The 27,869-nt window shown below is 34.9% G+C and overlaps 2 protein-coding genes across 3 annotated transcripts; one reads left to right on the forward strand and one right to left on the reverse strand.

Moving 5' to 3' along the window:
- Positions 1-10,786: 10,786 nt before the first annotated feature.
- Positions 10,787-14,917, reverse strand: LOC129300887 (uncharacterized). The gene is made up of 2 exons (XM_054939484.1): positions 14,008-14,917; positions 10,787-11,320 (listed from the first exon to the last, which is right to left on the reverse strand). The coding sequence occupies exons 1-2, from the start codon at positions 14,845-14,847 to the stop codon at positions 10,907-10,909; spliced, it is 1,254 nt and encodes a 417-aa protein (XP_054795459.1). The 5' UTR covers positions 14,848-14,917; the 3' UTR covers positions 10,787-10,906.
- A 5,330-nt stretch (positions 14,918-20,247) lies between these two features.
- Positions 20,248-27,503, forward strand: LOC129300888 (N-terminal acetyltransferase B complex catalytic subunit NAA20). Of its 2 annotated transcripts, XM_054939485.1 has the most exons (7): positions 20,248-20,580; positions 20,701-20,791; positions 22,222-22,354; positions 22,632-22,701; positions 23,093-23,153; positions 23,241-23,322; positions 27,358-27,503. In XM_054939485.1, the coding sequence occupies exons 1-7, from the start codon at positions 20,503-20,505 to the stop codon at positions 27,467-27,469; spliced, it is 627 nt and encodes a 208-aa protein (XP_054795460.1). In that variant the 5' UTR covers positions 20,248-20,502; the 3' UTR covers positions 27,470-27,503. The 2 variants fall into 2 exon arrangements, with proteins under 2 accessions (XP_054795460.1, XP_054795461.1); XM_054939486.1 differs by lacking the exon at positions 27,358-27,503 and having other exon boundaries at positions 20,254-20,580; positions 23,241-23,744.
- Positions 27,504-27,869: the final 366 nt, after the last annotated feature.

A 27,869-nucleotide genomic window follows, 5' to 3' on the forward strand; every position in this document is an offset into this window, starting at 1 on the left:
TTTTACTATGTCAGTGTGAAAAATTTTTATTAACAGACGACTGTAAACAGTTTTTAAATCTAAAAGCATGTTTTGACATAATAAATTCTTAGTACAATACCCAATACATTTACTTTATTAACTTATACTACTATTTTGAACCATGATCATTTAAATGGCTTAAGGAAACTATTTCTTTTTTTTACTTAAAACATCCAATATCTTGAACTTGCCATATATTGAATTAAGGAAACTTGATATAAACTAGATTAATTCGAATCAAGCTATAATGTTTTCAAGCAAAAATTTTATGACCAAAGATATTGCATTCTCAAGGCTCGACACAACCTTTGACTAAACTTGTATGGTTTTTTTTTAATTAATTGAATCAAATGGATAGAAAACTATTTTATTCTTCAACATAATTTGAATTTATTTCAAATGATTTAAACAACTTAAACTTATTTAAAATAATTTTTTCTTCCCATATTAAAAATAAAATTCTGAATTTCTTATTCATGGCACTATTTGGTAAAGCTTTTCACATCCCAAAAGTACTTTCTCACTTTTGGAATGTGAAAAGCTGTTTCGGATAATTTTTTGAGAGCAAACTGACTTTTGAAACATGACATTTGAAATGGGTTGAAATGTGGAATTTTCAAAGCTTTATCTGGTATCTTTTCAAACGTAAATGTGATCATCAGAGCATAATGACTAGTACTAAATTTTGTATTTGACTATAATTCCCCTCAATTATTTGCATTCTTCTCCTGCTACCAAGCTTGTGTTTCACACTTTTGTCACTGTCACTCCCATCTTTGCTCGAGCTCTCTTATCTCACTCCTTCGTGTGTCCTCGGCGTCTCCTCCATTGTCTAGTCACAGATTGGAGTTGAGTCCCTCTATTTCTTCCTTCCCAAAGTTTTTTTTCTTGTTTCATCGACCTCTTAACCTTCATCACCCCGCCATTCCAAAGAAGCTGATCATAGTGGACGTCGCCATACCTGAATCTGTCACGATTGAGCTCCTTTTTTGACTTGGACAACATTTCGAAGCTGAGAGAAGTCAAAACGCTGGGTTTGCAACTTGACAAGTGCAATATAATATCCATTCCAGCATTACCAAACACACAAGACACAAAACACAATGTCGTTATCATAACTAGGATTAGTCTGACCCCAATAAAATGATCATCATAACACAAGGGTTAAAAGAATATTAAAAAAATTGAATCTCAAGAAAACCCTTTTTGAAAAGCAGCTTAAGCTCAAACAATATTTTAAACTAAATAAATAAGACAACAAAAGTATGAGAATTTACTATATGAAAATATTAAGTAAAACTGAAGGTTTTTTCAGCCATAAAGGCACAATGTGCCCCGACAGACTGCATAAAAAGAAATGTCCCTCTTTGTGCCTCACGCCACGGTGCGATAGACAATGCACCGCTGAGCACACCCTTGTTATGATAGCTCTCCGGGCCAATTTTTTGGAGCGCCCCATTTTGCCAACCGATGTTCAATTTAGCAATTCAAGTATCTACACATAGCTCTTAGAGCCACCTAACTATTAGCATTGATCTCACACCTAAATATTAGTCAAATGAGATTTAGACACCCAAACCCAAAATGGCACATTTTTTTTTTTCAAAAATCACTACCAAAGTATCCAAACCCTTAAACCAAGTGCCAATAACCATGAAACCATTTGAACTAACTCAAATGGACCATAACAATTTGTGCAAGCATTCAAACTTTAACAACAACAGTCTAAATAAGATTTACCCACCAAAATCCTAAAGTTGACATAAATTTAATAAGGGGTAAAATGTACCACAATCTTTCAAATGGCCAAACTCACATATAAATTACCACAAAACTAACACTTGCATTAGTATCTCAACCTTTCACAATCATTACAACACATACACAATAACTCAGGCCGAGATACCCATAATTAACAACAGTAATCATGTAAATGCGTACAAAATGACGTATATTTTTTCTGAGTTAGCATATGCATATTTCATTGGTTACAAACCAAAGAAAACAGAAAAGACTATACAAACATTAGCTAGTCCTTACGGTGTTTGGATGCACTTTCCTTTCCCTTGCCCCTATCGAAGCCTTTACCTATAAAATGTAACTAACAAGATGAGTAAAGAACTCAGTAACAAAATAGTCTAATCAAACTACTCATGTGTGAGAACAGTTTGTACATATGTGAAATGACATTATAAATATATATCAAATTATATATACACACATATGGTTTTAGTATGATATGCATGATCAATACACTACTTTATATCTTTCTTATGTCTTTTGACTGAATTTGTGAGCTGACAACTCGATAAGACAAAGTTCATGTGACTGGATTGACCTAAACTCACCATTAGTAGGAGGTAGCCTCGGCCAAGATAACCTTTGTCCACTATGGACTATAGATTTTTCCTGTCCACAAATATTAAGGATGTCGATGCCCAATCTACCTCACATATTACTAAAACTTTCAATAATATAATATTAAGCATCGGGGCCTTCATAGTGTCAATGTGCCATATGGATTTTCAAATAATATCCCTAATCACACACTAGGATAAACTCTTACTCTCTCACAATGACCATGCCAAACATGCTCAATGCTCCAACACGCAATCATAACATATGATTTTTTCCAGAAACATTCATTTCTACTTAAACATAGTTTTTTGCAAATGATTATACTTAAAAAATAGCATTTTGCCTTATAAAATCACAGTAAACATAAATTTGCCATTCCACCTCACATAATTTCAGTCATAAACATTTCATATTAACATTACATTAGCTTAAAACAAGCATAATAGTTTCAAAGACATTCACACAACCATCCAAACATGTAAATAGGAAGATTAAACAAATTGATTACCTTAATCCTCTTGTCATTAAAAAGTTACCGTGGTCAACCAACGGCTTCACACCTGTCTACTAACACCATAATGCTTGATCAATGGCTAATTTATAAGATTAAACCTTTAGTTGTCAATCCACACTAATTACTACTTCACTTATAACACAATTTTGGGTATCCATAATATCCAAAACCTTAATTTAGCCTCAATAATTCTTCCAACATGCTCCATTAATCCATTTAACAATTAAACACATTACTCACATTGCTCTAAATCACCCAATTTTTACCTAGAGTTCATCCAAACTCTAACCAAAAACTCCAAATCAAAATCACTATAAAATCTATAAATCTAGGTTTAGATGCTTGATTTAACTTTTTAAGGCTTTATCTAAGCTAATGGGTTCAGCCATTACCCGAGAAAACACAAATTACAACCTTACAATACCTTAATCCTAAAAAATTTGAATATATAGAGAGGGAGAGATGTAGGGAGCTTACCTAAAGCTACATCATACCCCAAATGCTTCTAAAGTGACCCCAAGGTCGATCCCTAACACCCACTGGTCACTGCTGGTCATTTGCTCACTATCTTTCTTTCCCTCTTCTAAATTTCGGTCTGATTTTGTAATATCTCTCTCCACTAAGCACAGTTAACTAATAAAACTCATGGTAATCAAATGATTAACCCAATGAGTAATTACCAAGGTTTAATTCAAAAGCAAAGGATCTCAAATTTTTCATAATCACAAAGAGTTTTAAAATGATCAAGCTCTTTTGTTTTAGAGTAAAAATAAGTTACGGAAGCATGAGATACCTTGGAGGAGTGAAAGAAATTGAAGATAAGTGAAGAACAACTCTTTTAATATGTGATAAAGCAGTGCGTAGTGGCTCATGCACGCTGCGCCACGGTGTGCTGCATGAAAATTCTACAATTTCTCCTATCATTTGATAACAAAATCAGGAAACTTCTAACGCATCCTTATTCTCCATCTGACGTCCGAATGATATGATCTAGGTGTCTGTGAAAAGCTCTAACATAAACTAGCTAATAGTACGGGTTTCACTTCTAAAATAAGTCACACCAAGAGTTGGATACCTAAACATATTTTAACTACTTTTCACAACTTTTACTCAAAGTGGGTGTCCAAAACCCTCAACATATGCCAAAAGCCTTTCATAATACTTGGACCATGTCTATTGAACTTAGAACTACTAGTATAATACATCACTTGTACTTAAACCACGGTATAAACATAATTCACTCCTCAACCCCTTTTTTACCAACAACACAAGGAGAGGCAAATGGCATTGCATTATACCCAAACCAATCAAAACATGTTCAATTCATCATTTTTACACTTGCACTAGTATTTTGGCCCTATTAACATATATATTACAACATATATAAATACTCAGGACCCAAAATACAAATAAGACATTTGCAATAACAAAATAATGCAAGTATAATGGCATGCAATCTAGAATTGGCATATATATACTATTATACAAATAAACTAAGCTAGAGGCATATAAAAAGGAATATGATAATTCCTAACCTCTTGAGCCTTCTCCCACTCTGCACCAGAGCTAGAGCCTGAAAAGTGTTAAATAAAAGAGGTGAGTTAGTCACTCAGTAATCAAGGTAAAACTACCCTATATAGTTATATATCAATTATAAAACAAGCACATGCATATGAAACCAAGCACTTAAACATACTCACACATATCATAACTCATTATTTCTCATTTAATAACTTCTTTATTCACATAAACTAGGTGCATTGTCACCATATTCTCAAATATGTGACATGACCCTTTATTTACATAACTTACCACAACTCAACACGTGTGACACGTCATATATTTGTATAGCCAATGATCAACTAACTTTATAACCTCCTTATTTTTTAGACTTAAACTATGGGTTATAACATTAAATAGGGCTCTGTCCGTGTAATTGGATTGCCTAAACTCATCAATTATGAGATATGACTTGGCCAAAAATCACATGACTCACTCTCGGACCACGGCTTCTCCTATTCTTAAATTTCTAGAGTGTCTCATACCCTAGACTATTCTCTTCATTGAACTGGTAGAGAAAGCTAAATTTTAGTTCCTTGACAAACTGTGGGACAAAGCTAATCCCTATGCACCAGAGGACAGCTTAAATACTGTATAATTTTTTCTCTACTCCCAATCTCTAGGTGAACTCCTACCCACTGATTATGCCGTAAACATGCTCACTTATCTCCACATTTTCATTTACTCAAAATCAATCAATACGTTAGGCTCACAATCGTGCGCTATCCAAGTGAGCAAAAATTCTCATTTTCCATTATAATAGATCCTCTTTAACATATTCATCATCAATAACTCATTCACAATACATTGGAAAGGGAAATACTTTTTTGAACACCACATTTACTATTTCAAAACTCATTTAGAAAGCACTTTCACATGTTTAATATACATCACACAATTACCAGAATATCAAATTTCAATGCATGTAACCCAATTTCACAAATCATAATTTTTATAATAAACACACAATTCATATTACAATTAACATAAAACTACCCAAAGTAAGGTTCCCCCGATTACCTCAAACCTTTAAGAGATCAAAGATTTACCCTTCAATATAAGAGCTTTCAAACTTGAATTCCAAGCCAAATGGGTGATCAAGAGCTAAAAACTACAATCAACCAAGTTGAATTTAATCAACATTACCATTTTAAGTATTAAACCCTCAATGCTCTACTTTTAAATTGCTTAATGTTCACTTTACATAACTTGAGCCTATCCATTAGATTTATTATCCCTTTTTAATCTATAATAACATTAATAAGCAATTAGACTCGCATTAATGGCATTACACTCTTCCAACCACCCATATAAATGTAAATTTCAGGTATTAATGGAGCTCATCTTCCAACCACCACCAAAATCATTAATATTAGGTTTAAATACTTTAAACAATTCTCATTATTTCTGTTCGAGTCAATGGGTTGGGACCCATATCCCATACGGACTGAAAATCCACCACTATTAAACCCTAAGCTCCTATTTCCTCCTTTGGTTAGGTGGAGGGAAGGGAAATTTTTAAAATTTTCCCTCCCCTTCCCCCTCCCCCTCCCTCCCCTCCTTTCCCCTCCCCTCCCCTCCCCTTGAACCAAACAAACCTTAACTCAAATCCTTGAGAAAATTAAAAAAAAAAGGAGAAAAATAGTTTAAGGATCTTACCTTGAATGACTTCTCAAATCCTCCTTTAAGTTATTCCCTAGCAAAAAAAATGTGTGTCTCCTTCATTTTCCTTTTCTTCTCTTCTGTTTTTCACATCAGATCGCGCATTATTTCTACATAATTTACACCATGCACTGTGGCGCCTATCCCCACATGCCGCAACATATGGTATAGAGAAGGCAAATTCTTGCTTGATGGCCCTGTGTGCCATGGCATGTGGCACGGAGGCTTTTTAACTTATTTTTCTCTACTTTTTAGTCCCCAAGTGACCCAATTTCACTTTGGACTTAATTCATACCTAAATTCCAACTAAAAACACTTATTATTATTTTCTTACCACACACCACATCAACTTATTTAATTATCTTTTTAATCTTAGTAATTTAAGGAATTAAAAAATGAGATGTTACAGATTTCACTACTAATAAGTGCAAATTCCTGCACGTGCGCCATGGTGCATTGGCTCGTTTACTGTGGTGCATGGCACAGAGAACCCTAAACTCATTTTGGGCCTTTCTTAATGCTATAGCTCTCTCAAACTCTGATCTAGCCCTCTTTTAAGGAAGTTCAAGGATCAAAAAGCTATATTAGTCTCCCAAAACATCATTAATAAAAAATTCACTTAATTTTACCATTATACCCTTTTAAATACCTAAAATTCCCTTATTTGAAATCCAAGATGTTACATGCAACCTCCATGTCAATTCTACAACTGTTGTCTCTAATTTTAGACCTCATGCTCATCAAACTTTAACCTCCTCCTCTGATCTACTCTTCCTCCTGCAAGGTATGGTATCCTCCTCCGATTTAGCAATTCTCGATTTTGATCTGGTGATTTTTTTGGATAAATGTTGATATATATTTTTGTGTGATCTGCTCTATCCTTTTTTCAAGTGTTTTTTATTAGGAAGTTTAGCTCTATTCTCTTTTTTGTTCTTCAACCTTAATTTGCTCGTTTAATTCCACTTATTGGGAAGATTGGTTCTACCATTCCAAATATGTAAGAGTTTGATTCTGCTCTCTATTTTTTTTAGTCAATTAGGAAGTTTGGTTGTTAAGCATTACTTTAGCATTTTGGTGTGTGCGCTCGCGCAGTCTCGCTTATTATAATTACTTGTACATATAAAAGAAGATGAGGTTGAGGCTAGTACAACATTAGTATCTAATTACTTAACAACATATTTATTGAAAGAGCCTTGTAGAATCATATTGAAAATAAAATTCCCAACTTATTTAAAATAATTTTTTTCTTGCCATATTAAAAATAAAATTCCCAATTTATTATTCACAATTACTAGTTTGTATACATACTTTTATTTCTATGCTGCTAGACTCTAGTTGTTGTTAGATCATTTGCAGGGATATCCCCAATCATCACCTTAATTGCACAATTTAGATGAAGGCATGTTTCGTTTAAACATAAACTGAAATTTGGATGGTCGATACTGAAATTTAAATTTCAAAAGTCAAATTAGGTTACAAAAGTATTGTTCGAATAAAAGTCATAAGAGAATGACTTTTGATTCAAAATAAAAGTTAAGATAGAAGCTAATTTTTTGGCTTTCTTGTTTTATTTATTAATTTATTTTAAAAATACAAAATAATATTTTATTTCTAAAATTTAATATTTTTCTTAAAGAGATAAAATTACACTCACAAATATATATCATAAAATTAATATCATTTTCAGTTATTATATCCCAAACTTGCTTTTAAATTATATTATCTAAACAAGTTGCTATTTGTTAAACTGACTATTTTTTCAAATAAAAAGAGAAAATTAATTATTTAGTTCTTGTAGTTTTAATTCAGTTGTTACTCAAATCTTGAATTTTGACTGTTGTAACTCAATTCTTAAATTTTAATTCAGTTGTAACTCAATTTCTAAATTTAATTCATTGTCGCTTAGTTTTTAAAGTTTTGACTCAATTGTAATTTAAATGTTGAACTTTGAGTCAGTTGTAATTCAATAATTGAACTTTAACTTAGTGCAATTCAATTCCTCTACTTTTGACCATTTAAAACGTTAGTCTCTATATCTCAAAAAATAAATTATAAAGATTAAATCTTTATAATATTTATCAAATTAAAAGTTCTGGTAATTTAAACTTAGTCCTTTAATGTGAACATAATTTTAAATTTCAAAATTTTAGTTTCAAGACATAAGGACCAATATGTTAAATGGTTAAAACTATAAAGATTGAGTTGCAAAAAATTAAAATTCAAGAAATAAATTATAATTAAGTCAAAACTATATGAACTAAATTACAATAAGTCAACTTCAAGGATTGAATTACAATTGAGTCAAAATTTGAGGGATCAAATGATTAATTTTTAATAAAAAAACATTCAAACATAAATTGTGATACTTATCTAACAAAGCGCAATTTAGATATGAACTATTTTTTAAAAAATACTGGGATATCCTATACTATGAGGTGGTGTAAAAAAATGTCAATTATAAAAAATGAAGCATGTGACACCTTCCATCTGTTTTTAAGAAATAATTGTTTATTAAAATTGCGGGCGCGCATTCATTTAATTTTCTCTCTCCCTCTCATTTGCAGAATGCATGGACTCTCCTACAACTACTCACATCTCTCTCACTCAGTCACTACAAGCACTTCAATGTTTTTGTTAGGACTGCTGATGAGTTGCACCATCTCTGGTATTATTCCTCATGGTTGTGGGTGATGACAACCCTTGTTGTGTAGCTTGGAGTAAACTAGCAAGAGTACTCAGGGGGAACACAAGTGAGAAAACTAAAGGTCTATTCTTGTCAAAGGTGTTGGCAGAGCCAAGACGAGGTTGGCTAGTTCGGCTAAAAGTCAACATATTAGCGACCAATGAATGAAAAACTAGACTGGACCGGTCAGTTTAACTAGTAACCTAGTGAAATCGGCCAGTTGGCCAAGTTGGTTTACCAAGTAAATTGGGAAAATGTTAACCCAGTTAACCCGGTTAACCCGAAGGTGACCCAGTCAACCTGAAGGTAACTTAAAGGGTTGGACGGGTTAGCCGGGTTACATATTTTCTCTACCAAAGCTCTAAAATGTCATCATTTGTAGGATTTAAAAAAAGAATGAAATGAACATCTGAACCGAAAAAGCTGAGAGGAGAATCAATCCTTACCCCAAATTGATCCTCTCGCTCTCTCTCTCCCATCTTGCATTCGTTGTCGCTGCTGCTATCTCTCTGTGCATCTCTATTTGAAAAGTCACCATCGATGTTGCTGCTTTAAGTGAAACCTCACCGTCTCTGTCTCTCGCTACTGCTTGTCTGCTCATCTCTATTTATGTTGCTAGCTGGTGTTCTCTTTCTCTACTTTGCATTTCTTTCCCCTTCTTTATTGCTATTGTCGTTTGAGCTTTTGTGAACGGGTAGAGTGGAAGTTTGAAGGTCATATAGGACAGTGTTAGCTGAAATTGAAAACAAATGCTTTTACTTTTCTCAATGATAGAGAACCCATTAAGAGTAACTATTTTTTTTATGATAGAAAAGGCAACCAATAGACTTAGCTGCATAAACCAAGAAAAGAAATAGCAGGAACAGGTCTAAAATCACATGCAATATCCCTCATACATGGTCATCAAACACCCTCCTCTGGGCTTTGAACGATACGCTCATTTCCCTCACAAAAACTCAAGAAAGCTAAACTATTTTTATAAAATATGATATAAGATAGGAAACTTTGTATGATAAATATTTAAATATTATATATAATATTATCCAAGATTAAAATTCAAGTAGGAAACTTGTACCTGTAAATATTTGAAATGTTAGTAATTTATTATTGTCAAAATTATTATTATATTTGTGTCTTATGTGAGACATTAATCTTAAATATTAATAAATATTTTGATAATTAATGTTTTTTTATTTAAATTTTATTATTTTAATAATGACCAATTTGTTGTTAGTTTGACCTCCAATTCAACCACGAGTCTGATTTGATGATCGATTCAATTTTTAGTACCTTGTTCGCAACATTAATTCTATTGCCTTCTTGCATTAAAGGAAGGACATTAAAGTAGTTTCTGCAGACTTTATTCATCAAATACTAGGCATCAAAGCCAATTTCTGTTGACTTTTGGCATTGAAGGCTAGGTTTCAATATTGTTTCGATATACTTCGACACCAAAGACCAAGATTGAAAAATGTTCTTATTGACTCGTTACTGCATGTTCAAGAGTGAAGCCTGGAGAAATTATTACTGGGCATTGCTAGTTGGTGATGAGAGCTAAAAGCTTCTTTTGGTTAAGCTTTGTGGTGAAGGTTTCTCAAATTGACCTCCTCACGAACCATATGAGAATCAACTTGGGCTTTGGAGAGCTTCCCTCTTAGGGAAAATTTGAACCCACAGATGAGGAAGGAGAGAGAATTAAGATAAATGTGAGCCTCACAGTTCTAGTAAACATCCATTTGTTAGAAATAAAAAGTGTCAGATGTTCCATTTTTTATAGTCGATGGTCTTCTTTAACACCCCCCCACCTTTTATAATATAAAATGCCCAGTACTTTTCCAAAAATAATTCATAAATATATTTGCATCTTTACCCAATTTTAATCCAATCACTCGCAGATTGTTTTCAACCCACAAATGGGTACACTTCGCCATGGAGCGCAATGCCCATGGTGGCCAGTCAATCTGCAAGTTAGCCGGCCTCCCTACAGATGAAATAAAAATAATGCTTTTAAACAACAGAAACAGATGGTTTCAAGTAAACAAACATAATTTACATCACAAGACGAGAAAGTAAGATGTTATATCTCAATACAAGCATGTCGTCAATCGCTAACTCTCTCTCGGACCAGACATTATACGAAGCCTTTCCTCAGATGCCTGATTAACCCCACTAAACCTCTCTTCAGCCAGGAGTGACTGCAAATCACTACCATTTGCCAAACTGTTAAACTCAACTGCTTTAGATGGCAATGTTGGGTAGCGTCGTTGGCAAAATGTCATCAATCTCTTCACTGACTGCAAGTATTTTCGTGTTGTCTCGTCATTCATGATGTGAGCTACACTATTGGTGTAAATCTTTTCACGAGCAGATCTTTCGTGAATACCAACCATAGTAACACCAATAGGCCAGGGTGCATTCCCTATGGCCAGCTTTATATAATGATCCATTGCAGCTAAATAATCTCGCTTCATACAGCATTCGACCATAAGCAATAACGCCTGACGGATATCATCAGGAAGTACCTGCAAAGAACATGCACCATTTGCATTCACATATGATGATTAAAAATTGATAAAGGGGTGCAAATTCCGGATAGCAAAATGCACAGAGGCAAAACTAAACATCTAATTATCAAAATTCTCCTGGGGCCAAAAAATAAAATGACTCATGAGCGAAGAAGGAGAGAGCATCCAACAGACAAGAAATTTGCTAGTCTACATGGCCTCAGTTTATCATGACTGCTCCCAATCACTAACATCTTATTGTTGCTCCTAGAACAAATGACCAATGAGATGTCACGGTCAAGACAAGCATTTTCATTACTCAACTAGAAGCACCTCTACATCTTCTAGCAAGCAAATGTCCAACTAGAAAAATGAATAAGCACCATGACCAACCAGACAACATTGTAACCAGTCATGCACATCCAACACACTAGTTCACAATCAGAAACGCCCTCAGAAAAATCACGCAGGTACCATGTCCTTTCCAAGGAGGCTGTAAATGCACAAAAGCTGACCTTAATGGGATTTGGATCAACTGCATATTCTTCCAAAAGAAACAGCTGAAACCTGGTACCATAAACTTTCAAAAAATAAGTTTGCATCCCTTCTCGACTTCAAGATTTGGAATTCCTTTCTAAAGGAAAATTTTGATCACTGCATGTCCTCCAAAAATACAGATACCTCCCGTCCCGGTGGTTTCAAACTAAAAAAGTGCAAAGCAGCTCCAGAAATCCGCTAAATTCCATAGGCCAAGTCAACCGACTTCGAAAGTGAGATAACTCCAACCCACAGAAGGAAGTAATGACTTCCATATTTAATAGACACAGATGCTACTGGTTATGCTCACTACAAGAGAATTTCCGTAATCAATTGTTGAACACCTAATATTGTATTGACGTTTTGGAGCCTTCAAAAATCATAAGTTTTTTTTACTATACAAGCCTACACCCTACAATGTTCCCCGAAAAAAACCAAAAGGAGTCTTAATATATTAATCACCATCCAAACCCTACTCCCCACAAACATAGAGTTGATAAGAAGAACACCATCTCCACTTGCCTTGCCAGTCTTTTCTCTACTCCTTCTAAGACTACTTCAATCAAAAGGTATGAATAGAAGTACTAAATTTATGCCAAGAAGAAGAGAGATTGAAACTGGAAATACTTGAGAGAATAACTTAGTGGCATACAGCCTCATGTTAGGTCTTCAGAATGATCGTACGAATCGTTGACCACCTTTCCAAAAATTAATGTGGATTGTGGAATACGGACTGGCTGAACTATTTTCAAGATAAAATGTCAAAATTAAGGTGGTTATCATAATTAGCAATTTGTAGGATTAATGACAGATCACAAATGGAATCAGATACTCCTCCAGTCCAAAATATAGGCAGTTTTTAGGGAAAATCTACATACCAATAAAATCCTCATTCTCATAAAAATATAATATGAACTATTTTCAGGATAAAATTTCAAAACTTCAGCTTTTTTTCACACATCCTTATGGTCAATCAGTTTCACATCCCAAAACTAATAATCCAAAGGAAGGTGGTTATTATAATTAGCAATTTGCAGATTAACGACAGATCACACATGGAGTCAGATACTACTCCAGTCCAAAATATAAGCAATTTTTAGAGAAAATCTGCATACCACTGAAGTCCTCATTCTCATAAAAATATAAATTGTTCTCCCTTTTTACCCTTAGCCTCAAGCCCCCAATTATCAATGCACTTTATGATGAGTGAGAAATAACTTTCCATAAGGATCTAGGTTAATGAATACAAAGGGTAAAATGGGGGGGGGATTTTTTACATGTACTAGATTGCTTATACTTTTAAACCAAGATTAACTTAGGGGAAATGCGTATATTTGGGACCGGAGGGAGTACTAAATTATACTTTGAATCAAGATATGCTAAAAGGATGTTGTCATTTAAATAGACATTGAGAGAACATAAATCCTAGTGAACCTAGGATCTTTTTTCTTTCGGCATAGTACCACAGGGGAAAGGTAGAGAATAGAGATGAAATTAATATTTTTGCATCATCTACTATATTCTTGTTACCTTTTTTTTTTTTTGCCTGATATATCTTTGTTCTTAAAAGAAAGAGACGTTCATTTGTCAGGCAAGAAATCACCTTTTTTTAGTTGTTGTCAGTTATTTCGCTTGCTTCACTAAATATTTTAGCACCATTACTCCATCTCATTACAAGATTACCCCTCTGTTGTACTAAAGGAGTTACGGTATTGGTAACCTATACAAAAAAATTACACACGTTTGTGTATTTATACTGTAGAGTCTAAGAAATAAGACATATTATTGATTATTGATGACTTATGAATAGTATGAATTGCTTTAGATTTTTACTATACATATTGATATTGATATGGTGATCTTTCGCTTAGGCCCAAGCATTAGATGATTACGGCCTTACCCATCCAATAGACTATAGTAAAGCTATTCTCAAATTACAGTCTTCTATTGCACATTCGAAAGAATCATAAGAGTGAGTGAGTGACTGCCTGATATTATCCTTGTGGTTGAATTCTTAGGAATGAATTAGCACGTAAGCTCTTGATTAAACTAAAACCAGGTAGATGGAAGGTTGCTAGAGTGTAGATACGAACCATATTACAATAATGAGTAACAGAATGAATAAAATCAAGCAAAAGCACGTGACCGAGTAAAGAAAAGCAATTCACCTTCTTCCGGCAAAACTTGAAAAGAGGGTTCAGGTAACGCGCGCACTGCTTGAAGGTGGCAACCATTGACTTCCCTTTGGCTGTTCGCTTCTCCGACTCTGGCATCTCATCCAGTTCCTGATTCCACTCATTCAGCAGCTTCTTGAAAAATACAAGAATTTTATCCTCATTACACAATTCCTCAAAATTAGCCTTCATTCGCTTTATATCCTTATCAGCGTCAACGCCACTCGACCCGCCATCTGCGCTCAAATCCTCTTCGCCGGCGCCACCTTCTCCATCGTCCACCGACCCATCATCTGCCTTTTGCCGCTTTCTCTCGCTCAGAATCCCAGTTTTCTGCCGCTTCCTCAATTCCGCAATATCACGCAAAAAATCGTTGGTCTGCCCCTCTGTCATATCACTGTCGACTTCAAATAAACCAGCTTTCAACACATACTTCAACCTATCCAGCCTAGCATCGTCGTCTTCACCGAAGAGGGTGACGGGTTGTTTCAGGAACCGGAGTCGGCGAATTACCTCTTGTTTAGGAAGAACAAGGTTATCGATGTTTTGCTCGTCCGTTAGGGATTTGAAAGTAGATGTGGCGGACGAGGCGCCGTTGGAAACGATCGAGTTGGCAGGTTTGGAGGTGTTGGAAGAGGAGGTTGGGTCGGCGGAGTCGGCGGCGGCGGAGGTGGCATGGCGCTGAGATTTAGCTTCTAACTCGCGCTTTTCCTGCTCGCGAAGCTTTTGGATTCGTTTCTGTTCGATCTCGGACCGCTTAAAAAATCGCTTGCCCCCGGTGTCTTCGGCCAGAGATTGGCGCTTCTTGAGAAGCTCTTGCTTCAGGAGATCCATCTAGGGCTTCTTCTGTGGGAGATCGTTGGGCGTCAAGGCTCGAGAAGGGTAACAAATGAAGGATAAGGGAATTTTAATTTGATTCAGGGGAAAACGTAGAAGATATATTAATTTTTGGAAAAATAATAATAAAATTTCAAAATTTAACATTTGTTAGAGTGAATCTTATACCCTCCAAACTTGGAAAACAAGCATTCTCTACAGATTAGCAGTCTCGCCATCGTTAATTTGCCAAACAGAAAAAAAAAAAAAAATTCAAACGATTCACAGCCTTCAAGAATACTACACCAATACCATGATAGTTTCCTACCTCCCTTAAACAAATCACAATTGGGAAAATATAATCCCTCCAAAATTCTGCTCCAAAATCATCAGGATTTTGTATTAATCTCCAATCAATTTTAGTAAGAAGTAGGCAATATTAAAAGCTTTAACATCACGAAAACCCATGCCTCCTTCCAACTTTGATTTAGTTAGCATGCTCCATCTTCTCTAGTAAATTTTACCAACACCTTTCTCACCATAACCCACTAAAAATTTGAAATCAAACTATCCAATTCCTTATAAGTTTTAATAAGAAAAGAAAGCATGCCATAAAATAAATAGGAATGGCATTCGCCATGGCATTAATTAAAACATCTCTTTCTAAAAAATTCAATAATTGTTATTTCTAATTCTAAATTTTCAACCTGCCTTATTCTTAACAAAAGCCAAAGAAGTAGCCTTAGAATGATCCCAAATAATAGGTAAATCAAGTTATTTTTCAAGTTAGTTTGCATCAAATATTTGCATACCAGAAGAAATTTCATCTCTCAAATTTATACATGCATTAGCAAGAAAAAAAAAACAAGCAAAATTTATCCAAATTAATTATTCGTCTAGAAAAACAACACAATAAAAATCAATGAATTTTTTTAAAATTGGACAACATGGTAAAGAACCATATGAAATAGAACATGATAAAGAACCATATGAGATAGAACATTGGCAATGATTATGAAAAGAAGGGAAGAAAGAGGATCTTCTTGCTTCACACCCTCTTAGGGCTTAAATTTATCAATGCTAAAATCAACAATTCAAGTTCAACAAATGTAACACACTCTATAATTCAATTAACCAATTTCAAAGCAAAACCCATTTTCAATCAAGACAAACCTTAAAAAGTCTTACTCAACCCGATCATAAGCTTTGTTCGTGTCAGCTTTCAAGGCAAATTCCATAATTTTACTATCCTTCCTACCTTTTAAATAATGGAAAGCTTCATAGGCTATTACAATATTATCATGGATCAACTCACCCAAAATAAAGCCTCTTTGTTGTTGAATTATACTTATTTATCGAGCTCCTCATACGATTAGTCCAACTTTTTGAAATGATCTTATACACAACTTTACATAAACCTATAGGTCTAAATTGATTAATAATTTCAGGTTTATCAATCTGAGGAATAAGAAGAATTCTATTTTTGTTAATGTCATTTAAGCCAATCCTCCCCTTAAAAAATTGAAAAACTAGATTACATATTTCATCTTTTATCGTAGACTAAGATGATTAATATAACAAACTTGTATATCCATCAGGACTGAGGCATTAGTAGCATTCAATTGAAAAATAGCTTCCTCTGGAAAAGATACAACAACTAACAGCAAACTATTATCGTAATCAAAAACTACTCTTCTAATAACATATTGAAGAGCTTCCTTTATATGTCTCAAACTAACAGAGGCAAATAAGGTCTTATAGTAACTAGTAAAAGCACCATAAATCTTACCAAAATCCTCTAATCAAACTTCATTATCACCCTTCAATCTTAACACTTTATTTCTGGCTCTACGCCGCAACAAATGCTATCACAAAAATTAATCTACTTAACTCTAGCTTTCTGCCACTAGAAAAGGTCTTCTCTTTTCCAAGTTTCATTAATTTTCTCAACAATACTCTTTGCTTCAATCCTAGACTCTTCACTCTACTAACTATAGTTATAAATATATAATCTATTCAATAATTCATCAATTAATTTCCTATTATTAAGAAATTCAACTTTGCCCCACTTTCATAGCACCTTCTTACAATAATCCCATTGACACACCACCACCTCCATACCAATATTATTCCACCCGGGAAAAACATCATACTAGCCTCTCTAACCACTGCCTCATAGTCAGCGTGAGACACCTAATCAACATCAAACTGAAACATCTTCTTATATCTTTCATCTAGAAAACAATAGTCTAGAAGAAGAAGATAATGATATGAACTTACAAGTTTTAAGTGAAAAACCAAAACCTTTAGAAATTTCAACATAAATTCAGCATTCCTCACACAGTTATCTAAACATTCCTTCACACGATCCTCTCTTAACCTTCCATTATTCCAAATAAATCTTAGCTCTTGAAAACCAATATCCATCAAGCCACATCTAAAAGTAACATATGGAAATTCAATTGCATTCTTAAAGCCCTCAGTCTGCACCCCTCGTTTTCAAATATTGAAGCTAAGTCATTAAAGTTGCTAATGCAACACCATGAACCATCCAGCCCTTAGGTAGTGACTCAATCTATTCCAAACCACCCTTCTTTCCCGTTCAACAAGATGGCCACACACAAATGAAACAAAGAGGGCATATTCATCATAAATGAAGCCAGGTGAACATGCAATGGATTATGAGAGCTATATATCAACTACCTTACTCTACCATAAGACTAAACCTTCAGATTTGCCATCTAGATCAACATAAATCTTCCCATGTATGCCACATCAACTTTTTCTCCAACATTTTTGTCTCCATAAAAAAACAAAGGGCTTACATTTACTATAAACCCCTCTAAGGTTTTTTATTTTAAAGACTATTAAGCCACAACAGTTTCAGGAAATAATCTTCATGACAACTTGGGGCTGTTAAAGGCCACCCACCCACATCTTCAGCCATATTGTTTCTAGCATCTTTTAGAAACTCATAAGCTTCATTATTACAATCAATGCTAACCGATAATTCAGCCAAGACAGTTCTACTGGATCTCATTTGTCCAGCGTCTTTCACACGACTCACAGCTTTCTTATGGGATATTTGAGCTCTCTATTTTTCATTCTTTAATTGAAAAGCATAGACAAAAATATTTGCTTATTTATCAACATGCCAATCCCTAATTTTCCTCTTCTTAACTACTCCAGCTAGCAACTCCTCATCTGCATCACATTTAAAACTAACCAATCTTAACTTTTCAATAATCTCATATATAACTTCTCACTTCACATAAAGGAATATGGCCTTTGAAAGATATTCATCATCAATAGATGCTTAGACCACATAACCTTTATCAAAGTCACTTAGGTACCCTAAATTTTCACGTCCAGATTTGGCAAAATGATCCACAAAATTATAGTCCCAATTAGAAACAACACTCAACCTATTATCCTTTTTATCTATATTAGACAACCCAGCTTCCTAATACCTGACACCACTATTCTTACTAACCAATTATTTTTTGACTTAACTCCTTCAATTGTAATTCTAAAAGATTAATTTTTCTACTTGACTCCACCTCTACTAGAAAATATTCATTTTTTGACAATACTCCTTCTACTTCACAAATGATAAATCCTTTACTTGACTCCTTCATCTCCACTAAAAGATAAAATATTTTTTCAATTATACTCCTTGAAATCCATAGGAATAGAACAAAAATCTTTATCCCATACAATAGATGCAGTATTTTTCTCACAATTCTCCTTCAACTCCTTTACAAAATAATTTTTTTTCCACTGAACTCTTGCAACTCCATTTATGATAATACATTTTATTTACTACTCTCTTTCAACTGCATTAGAGAATAATCATTCTTTTTTACCTGACTCTTGCATCTCTACTAATGATAGCACATTTTTTCTACCATTCTCCTTTAAATATATCTATAATGACATTACTAGATTATCTTTCCAACATCCCTTTGTCTTACTTCCACCTCCTAATTCATACCAATCAAAATCTTTCATAATTAAAGCATTTTCCTGACTCCTTGTTCTGCCACTAACTAAGGACCATATCTAGGCTCATTTGGATTATATTCATATTTGAGTCTTTTTACAGTACACAATCGTGGCTGATGATTAATTCAACCATGTTTAAAGTAGTAATTTGGCAATTTTTCATACTTAAATTTCACCCAAGACTTCCTACCATCTATTGAGAAATCCAAAATCTAGCAACGAAAACTTGATTAACATCCACAACCGCTCTAAATCTCAAAAAGCGCTTCACAACAACTTGCCACTCCAACAAGGTTCTTCATACATCAAAACAGTACTAAAATTTTTACCAAAATGAATCATGTTTTCAACATCCACAGCTTCCAAAGGAATATCATGCAACTGAATCCAATACAAGCATTTAGAAAAATCAATTTCATTAATAACCATAACTTGGCCTCTTTCTTGTAAGTAAAGGAGATGGTCTTGAATAGACCACTGCTTGCATCGAAGAATCCATTGCCCTTCTTTTATAGAATCAAATGGGAAGACAAATAAATTCTAACAAAATTCAACTACCACCAGGCCTTCTTTTATATTCCATGCCTTCTGCATAGCCGATAGGACCATAGGCTGACCAAACTTCTTATCTGTAAAATTTTCCGAACAAGAACCAATTTAATTGAATCATCTCCCATGTTAGAATTCCAAACCATACCTACTGCCTCCATTATTGATTTGTCACAAAAAACCTTCATTAATCATCTAAGAAACAAAAGAAGAAAAGGAAAGAGAGAAAGGAAAGGAACCATAAAGGGACAATGGCAGCAAACATTCCTCACAATTCGCCACCGAGAAGTGGTGATGGAAAATATTACTTTGATATGAATGATGAACCCTCACACGAATGCAGAAAGAAAAGGAAACTCAAGAGAGTGGTTGTAATTAATAATAAAAACTTGTATTGGTGTGATTAGATACCTAATGCAATATACTTAATGATTTTGGGTGCTTGTAACGTGCAATAAATAATTTTACTATAAAGTTAATGTAATTGACTATAAATTGACAGGTATCAATGATTTGGTTGAATATCTAAAATATTTTTTTTATTATTTTAATTAAGGCCAGTCAAACTGTTTGACTACAGTCCAGCCATAATTCAACTATTATTATTATTATTATTATTTTAAATTAGAAGGACATAAATTAATGTATTACCTACCTAAGATTACAATAAAATTGAACCTGCAGCGTCTCGGAGCTTATGTGCCTCTCTACATGATAAATTATAGGAAGAAATACATTCAAATCTCATATAAAATATTAATTATTATAAAATTCATTGAAAACTAAACTAACGTTATTAACGACTGCCTGTAAATCTCCCTAAATTATAATGATGTTATGGGAAGAAGTGGGGCTGTCCAATGCCCGGCCTGAAACCCCGGGGAATTCAACAGCAGCGGCAACTATTATTCGTTCGATCATGTCAACGGTCAAGATTACTTGACTGCACATCTTACGCCACCGCCATCTCCGATTCTACCCCCAACAGCGATGTAGACAATCTGCATCCCCAATGTATCAATCCCCGTCCCTGCTTCCTGACTCCTGAGTTCCCGCTCGGAAGCAACTGTAGACGCTCGGCACCTGTTGGAGAGCGAGTGAAGGGCTAAGATTAAGAAGATGACGACGATCCGCAGGTTTTGCTGCAACGATCTCCTCCGTTTTGCTTCCGTCAATCTCGACCATCTCACTGAAACTGTAAGCCTTTCCTCCCAGTTGTCTAAAACCTACGTTTTTTCAATTTGTCGAAAGAAACACGCATCAGGAGTTTATTGCTGACCCTGGTTCATTTGGGTATTCTCATCTGCTCCGTTTCAGTTTAACATGTCCTTCTACATGACCTACCTGGCAAGGTGGCCGGACTATTTCCACGTTGCCGAAGGTCCTGGCAACCAAATCATGGGTTACAGTAAGTTATTTATCTTGCCTATGTATAAATCATCCTGACTTCTGATTTTTCATCTCAAACCTATAATTAGTGAAAAGTTACCTAGGTCGTGTTGCGTAGCCGTTCTTAGTGCTGTAGTAAATGATCTTTCAGCTTGGTAGCTAGGTCATGGCAGTTGTTTTGTTTTTAATTCTGCCGAAAATAGATGTCATTTTTAATGATTCAAACGGAAAATTATGATTTTTTGAGGGAAATTAACACCAAGATCTCTTCTCTTTCTGGCTAAACTATATGAGGGATCTCCACATAACAAATTCCCTCTTGTAATTGGCTAAATGTAAATACGTGTATACTTGCCTTTGAACTTGCTTGACTAAAAATTGTCTATCATTTCCTTGTACATGTAATAGGTTGCGAAAACTGCAAGTAAACAGTGGGTGATTCACAAATTAACACATTTGGCATTGATAAGGGTGAAGGATAAAAATTTCTTTCCTTAATAGCTCATTAACTTTTATAAATTGTTGTTTAATTAGTCATATGGATTTAGGAATCACATGATATGATTTGTACCAAGAAGCCATTTATGGCGAATGATGCAGTGGCAGAAAGTGGCATGAAAATGATGACAATTTTAATGTCTTCCATTGTTATGGAGTTGCTTGTACATAGAACTTAGAAGCACAGAGATTCCTTAAGGTGCCAGATCTCCAAATTACCTTAGATGAGAGGTGATAGAAAGGTGCATGGTCCAAGTGAAGCAAGGCGTGGAAGTAACTAATGATTATAGTGTGGTTGTGGTCTTCTTGTAACCATCAATTTCCTCTGTGTCTTATGGATTATTTGTGTTCTAGTGTGCTGGCAGTCCACGGTTTTTTTTTTTTATCCTTTTAATGTTTGTTTTTGAAACCCTATAAAACTAATGGCTCAAGTGATCTTTTAAAGTAAGAAAATCTATTTTACCTCATTCTAAGGTTTGTAAGGTTGGTTTTTGTAGTTTCCTATTTTATCCTATATCTTTACATTTTTGGGCTAGGCTTATAAGTTGACGTTTTTCTTGTTGCTTCCAAACATTGTGGCACTTAAGTCTCTTTTTCTGTGAAGACAAAATAAGTGCTCGAGATCCTAGCCTTAAAGTGCCTAATTGAAGGCAGAACCTCTCGGGTGTGAGTCTTTGAGTGGTGTTAGCCATTGATAACAACTTGCATCAATGCCTTTGTCATAACTATTTCATAATTGGTGTTTGACTTTGTTTCTGCTGCTGACATTCAGATTAATGCAGAATTCCATATGGTGGACACTGTTCATGGTTTTTTTTAATCTTATGTAATGGATATGGTTCATAGCCGTTTCTCCTCCCCCCCTTTCTTTTTTCAAGATGTTATGTTAGTACATCCTATGAGAAGTATATTTGGAGGTTAAATTACTTAACACATTTATTGTCACTGTAGTTATGGGGAAAGTGGAGGGGCAAGGAGAGTTTTGGCATGGTCATGTTACAGCAGTAACTGTTGCCCCTGAATATCGTCGGCAGCAGTTGGCCAAGAAACTGATGAATCTACTGGAAGACATAAGTGACAAGATGTAAGACATGCCTTCATTTGATAACCATATCTTAAAAATCCAAAACATTTCTTTGGCCTGTGTTTCCATGACTTAATCAATCCTTTCCCTGGTAGATCTGCATGCCTTGTCTCTCACCTGTATGGCTTTGTTTTTGTCCTATTATCTCAAGAGTTTGGATTTATATGAAAAAATGATTTAAAATTTCATTTTTATGGTAAAGTTTTTTGTACAACTGTTACAAATTGCTTATCCTTGCATGAAGGACTTGTTTTAAGTGAGAATGTGATATTTCCAGTGACAAGGCTTACTTTGTGGATCTCTTTGTGAGAGCATCAAATGCACCTGCCATAAAGATGTATGAAAAGGTAAGGGTGCTATTCATCACATGTCATCATAGACTTTTTTTAACATGCGACTGTTGTCCTTTAATCTGTTAAAAAGCATGCATAAACTTCGTGGCACCATCCTAGTTTTGCATTGTATCATTTGCCGGTTCTGATTCTTCTAGTAATTTGGGAGACTACTCAAAGACCCCGTGTGATTTGTAAATTGAGATAGCAGAAATATTACTTTTGGATTGGTCTAGTCCTTTAATAGTTTTGGCTAGTTCAGATATGTTCATTTATTTCTAAATAGTTTTGGATTAATATTATATTTATATGAGCACGATCTACTTCATTATAGTTTTTAATGTAACTAAGGACAAAGGACCAGTGCTAACTATGATTTTTCCTTCCTTCCTAATTAAAATCTCAGCTTGGCTATGTGATATATCGGCGAGTGCTACGCTACTATTCTGGGGAAGAAGATGGATTAGGTGTGCTTCCGCGCTCTTGTGCTTTTGTCTTTCCCCTCATTTAATAAGCTACTTGTTATTTATTATCGGTTTGTGCCTTGTTTTTAGATATGAGGAAGGCATTATCGCGTGATACTGAAAAGAAGTCTATCATCCCTCTTAAACGGCCGATCACTCCTGATGAATTAGAGTATGACTAAATCTGCTTTCTAAGGAACTAAATTGCATGAGCCGCTTTTTTTTTTTTTTTTTAAATTAAAGGCAAGTGTGTAGGTTATCCATCTTACATGTGCCTAACTGATCTGAATTTATAACCTGTACCACATTCGAAGCTTGAAGACGTAAATGTGCTCTTTAGGAAGTTTTCCTATATGGCCTGAACAGGATAACAGCATCATCGATGCATATTATGTTATGTTTAGTACACATGCAAGCTGGGATAAGCAAAAGGAGAGGGAGAGACACAAAAAATCAATTTGGTATGTTTGCTAGACATGAATGGGCTTCCTTAGTAAAGGCTTTCCATCCTGAAGATTTCTTTGCAGATTTGTTGGAAATGAAAATTTTACAATGATAGGTGAAATATCCTGTGTTCCCTTGGCGGAATAACTCCGTGATGGTGCAATTTGTTCTTATTGATAATTCCTGAAGTGTTTTTTAAACTAGAAGAGTTAAGCATAGATATTTTATTACAAAAATGAATGTTTATTATTTTTATTAAATAACAAGCTTATTAATTTTTAAGATCATAGACGTCTGCACAATTTTCTTTTACATTCTTGCGTTGTTTCTACTATATCAAAATACAAGTGAAAATTTATTTATTTTACTTCCTTTTCACATAATTTGGGACATTAAGACTCTATTTCAATGGCATTTTAATTATTACTTTAACTCATTTATTATGATTATTATTATTATTATTTCAATTGGGTTAGATCCTATGAGGTTGTGAACTTGAAAAGGATGTACATGGGTAACGGGTTGGGGGAGGGGTTGGATAAGGTTGAAAAGGTGAAGGATTTTGCTACGGACTGTTTTGTTTTTAAGAGTTGGGTCTATGGGCCTAAAAAGTGTGGAGGAAATATAGTCCGACCTACCGATCCAGAGATCTGTGGAAGAACCCAGGTGAAAGGTGATCCTAGAAGACTCACTGGGCTTTAACATGATTCAGACTGTCATGTCATCGATCCCATTGGAAAGGTGGTCTCTTCGGATCGTGGGATACGTCTTATATTTGAACCACTCACTCAATTATTCGTAGGACATTTTATCGCTAATTCCACTTCAAGAAAAAAGTTTCCCATTTCTAAAAAGCATTGCAAGTTCTGAAATCCCACCTGATTGTGTCTTCCTTTTTTCGGAGGCTAGGAGCTGCTAGGCTAGTTCTTTCTTTCCCTTTCAAGCCTCGGCTTCCCTGCTATACTAAAAAAAAAACCAAAAAGAAGGAGCAGCATTGCAAGGAGTACTATATATACTTTTTTCTTAAACTGGAGGGTCAGACTTGAGATCACAATAAAGATCCAGGAGAATTTTAATAAAGATTCTTGGACTAAACTTATTTAAATTTTTGAAAATTTACTTTAATTTAAAAGAACTAATTTGATGTTTAATTTTTAAGAAAAATAATAAAAATATCCTTAATTTAAATTAATATCAGAACTATTTTATTTCACTTGTTCATTATTTTACTTCATTTGTTTATTTATTTATGAAATATTGTTAATTGTTCCACTTTACTTATTCATATTTTTGAAATGAAATCAAATGAAAATTTGATAGTGAATAAGTGAATTAAGGCAATGAACAATAGTTTGTAAGTAAATAAATAATATACAATGTGAGAATCAACAAGTTATTTTAAGATGATTTAAAAATTTAAAATGAAAATAAGTTACATAAGATAATAAATAACATTTTTTAAGTAAATTAAAAGGTGAAATAGGATGATAAATAAGTAAAATGAAAAAGTTCTGATATCATTTTAAATGAGAGATGATTTTTTCACTTCTTTTAAAAAATTAATATCAAATTAATATCTTTGAATTACAGTAAAATTTTAAAAATTTAAGAGTTTTAAATTTAAATAAGTAAACTTTAAGGGTTTTTATTAAAATTCTCTCTAAATATCTGGCCTTGTGATTTCCCGGTTTTGCCATATGCACCAGCCTGTTGCATGACTTGATTTGGCGGGCAGTGGGTTCTCCGGCCAATAGGCATAGGCACGTCATCACTCAAAAGTTAAAATTGCGAACTCAATATTTGTGGACTAGGAGTTTGTTGGAGGTATCAAACACGGTCAAAAGAACACACCACGTCCCTTCAACTAATTTTTTTTTTAATTTTTTTTTAAGTGGGGGCTTCAAAAGGACGATGCAAGTAAACCGCTGGGAAGTGCAGCAGGAATTTTTCACCCTTGTTTCTTAGCGCCTCTCTCGGGGAAAGAGTAAAAGTGCCCTAAAATTTTCATGAAACAGGCCGCGAGTTCACTGGTGTTTTTGAGATTTATATGTACCCCTCAAATTTGAAACACGCGTTGACACCCCAGAAATGGATCCTATTTTTCTAGCCTATGCCTTGGCATGATTGGCTGTTGTGGTAGTTCACTTGGCAAAGTGCAAAGCATGGCTGATGAATAATCTGTGTGGATAACAATAAGGAAGAAGTGGCAAGGCCAAGGATGGACAGGGGTGGGTCCTGGGCTTCTGGCCTACCTGCTGCATGATCGCAACACCAAAGCCAGCTTGAAAGACGATAAAGGATAAATAACGCACCTGGGAAATCACGTGCCCTTGTCTTCATGGATAATGAGAAAGTCGCAATGGAGGTTTGGCCCCGTACGCATTACCGAAATTGGTTATGCTCCACACGTCAAATCTTCTTTTGCACTCCCCCCCCCCCCTCTCTCTCATGCGCATCATGACTATGGACATCGTCCCATTACGTTTATACTGACACTCTGACATTAAAATATTCTCTGATGTATATCTTATCATCCCCCCCTCTCCTTTTCATGTACATTTCCCTTTACACTGATAATCCATTTCTTTAACTGGGGCAACTGGTTCTTCGGTTCTTTTGGTCATCTTTTCATCGTTTCAGCGGCGGCCTCTCATGATATCAACCATATGTCCGAGTGCCGCATCTTCTGTGATCGAGTCTGAGGGCATTGAGATCTCACATTGATGTGCGCACGGCACAGCTATATGCTCCACACATAAAGAAAGTACAGTGGCTATAAATCATGCTGTTTGAAGGGGAATTTCATTTCTGATTCGACTACTGGCTTGAGCCCACCTTCCCCCGCTTCAGTGTCTTCACAATTTGACACGCCACTCTGCTTATGTTCATAGCTACCATGCGACACCACACCATATGTTCGATTGACCCTATCTTAACTTTTCTTTCTCCTAGAAAGACGTCATTTGCTGCTCGAATACTTTGTTGCCGAGAAAGAGAGAGAAGCATGAGAAGACTACTCCCACGCTATCAAGCGCTTGATATTGCTTTTCTGCTTAACTTATCTCAATTGTTGTTGGTTTCATTCTGTCATCACCCATCTTCATGCGGCATTATCTGCAGCACAAAACCTTCGGGTCTTGTTCTGCCCCCTCTTCTACTACTGATTTGATCCAATTTCTCAATCCATATTTGAACTAATCCTAGGCATGGTGAATAAAATATTAACTCTGCGGTTCTATTCTTTTATGTTATTTTTTAAATATAAAAAAATCTGGACGTGAAAGAAATATTGAGTGATTTTTGGTCTTGATTTGACAATTTTGGAAAATCAGTGCAAAATCTGGGAATGTTAGTTGATGCCCATTTCATGATCAAGACCAACTCACCCACTTTGCGACGTGTTCATGGGGCAGCCTTGTCTCCACTTTCATTTTTTCCTGCCTTTACCAGGAAACCATTAGACCAAAGATCAACACAGATCTCACAACAAACTTAACCTCAGTTACCTTATAACTTTCCACTATCTGAATTTGTGGAAACCATGCTGTAAATCTCTTGTTAAAAGTTCAGTCAATGATAGACAGTTAATTCCTTCTTGCATTGCCATTATAACCACAAGTTTATAACGGTACTAATAAGTTTTTAGGCCGAAGCCCTACTTGGGACAGATTACTGCCCGTCAGACTTGTTTGAGCACTCGATGTTATGTTTTCTTGAAGTTGACTTGCTCATTCTCACATCATATTTATTTCCTTTTTCGCAGGTTTATGATAGATGAAGATGGATGGTTCAATAAACTGACCCATCAAGTAGTCATGTTTTGTATTTTATGCTGCCTTCTTATGTTGCTTGTACTTCTACTGACCATTTGGTGAAGCAGTAATTTCTGATATGAGGTGTTGGAAATGTAACTTCTCATTTAAAATTAATGTACAAAACACTGCTTATACAATATGTTGTCACTTCAATTATTCCCACCTCTTTTGTAAGGAAAATGATTCACCCAGTCACAACCAATGATCTTGTTTATGTTCATGGTAACTATGCACATTGAAGGTGACATTTATGGAAGACGACAGACAAATAATTAGATGACTTTCTCAAAGAGAACTTTGACAATGTGGAGGTTGATAGTTCTTTCATCGCAGAAAGCTTGGTAGTAAAAACTCTTAGCCACTGTGAGGAAAGTATTCTTGATATTGGAATCGATGTCATTAGAAGATTTTTAAACACTAATTGCACGAGTTCTTGCATCTTTGCCTCTGTTTCTATGGT

Source organism: Prosopis cineraria, unplaced genomic scaffold, assembly GCF_029017545.1.
Source record: "Prosopis cineraria cultivar Desert tree isolate PC_DT_omini unplaced genomic scaffold, ASM2901754v1 PC1793, whole genome shotgun sequence".
NCBI lineage: Eukaryota > Viridiplantae > Streptophyta > Magnoliopsida > Fabales > Fabaceae > Prosopis > Prosopis cineraria.

Excerpts from the sequence above, each read along its gene's own strand:
- LOC129300887 (XM_054939484.1), bottom strand. The coding sequence starts at position 14,847 with ATGGATCTCCTGAAGCAAGAGCTTCTCAAGAAGCGCCAATCTCTGGCC. Across the intron at positions 11,321-14,007 it reads TCAAGTTTTGCCGGAAGAAG|GTACTTCCTGATGATATCCG; the intron begins GTGAATTGCTTT and ends TGTTCTTTGCAG.
- LOC129300888 (XM_054939485.1), top strand. The coding sequence starts at position 20,503 with ATGACGACGATCCGCAGGTTTTGCTGCAACGATCTCCTCCGTTTTGCT. Across the intron at positions 22,355-22,631 it reads GAAGACATAAGTGACAAGAT|TGACAAGGCTTACTTTGTGG; the intron begins GTAAGACATGCC and ends TGATATTTCCAG. Across the intron at positions 22,702-23,092 it reads CCATAAAGATGTATGAAAAG|CTTGGCTATGTGATATATCG; the intron begins GTAAGGGTGCTA and ends TTAAAATCTCAG.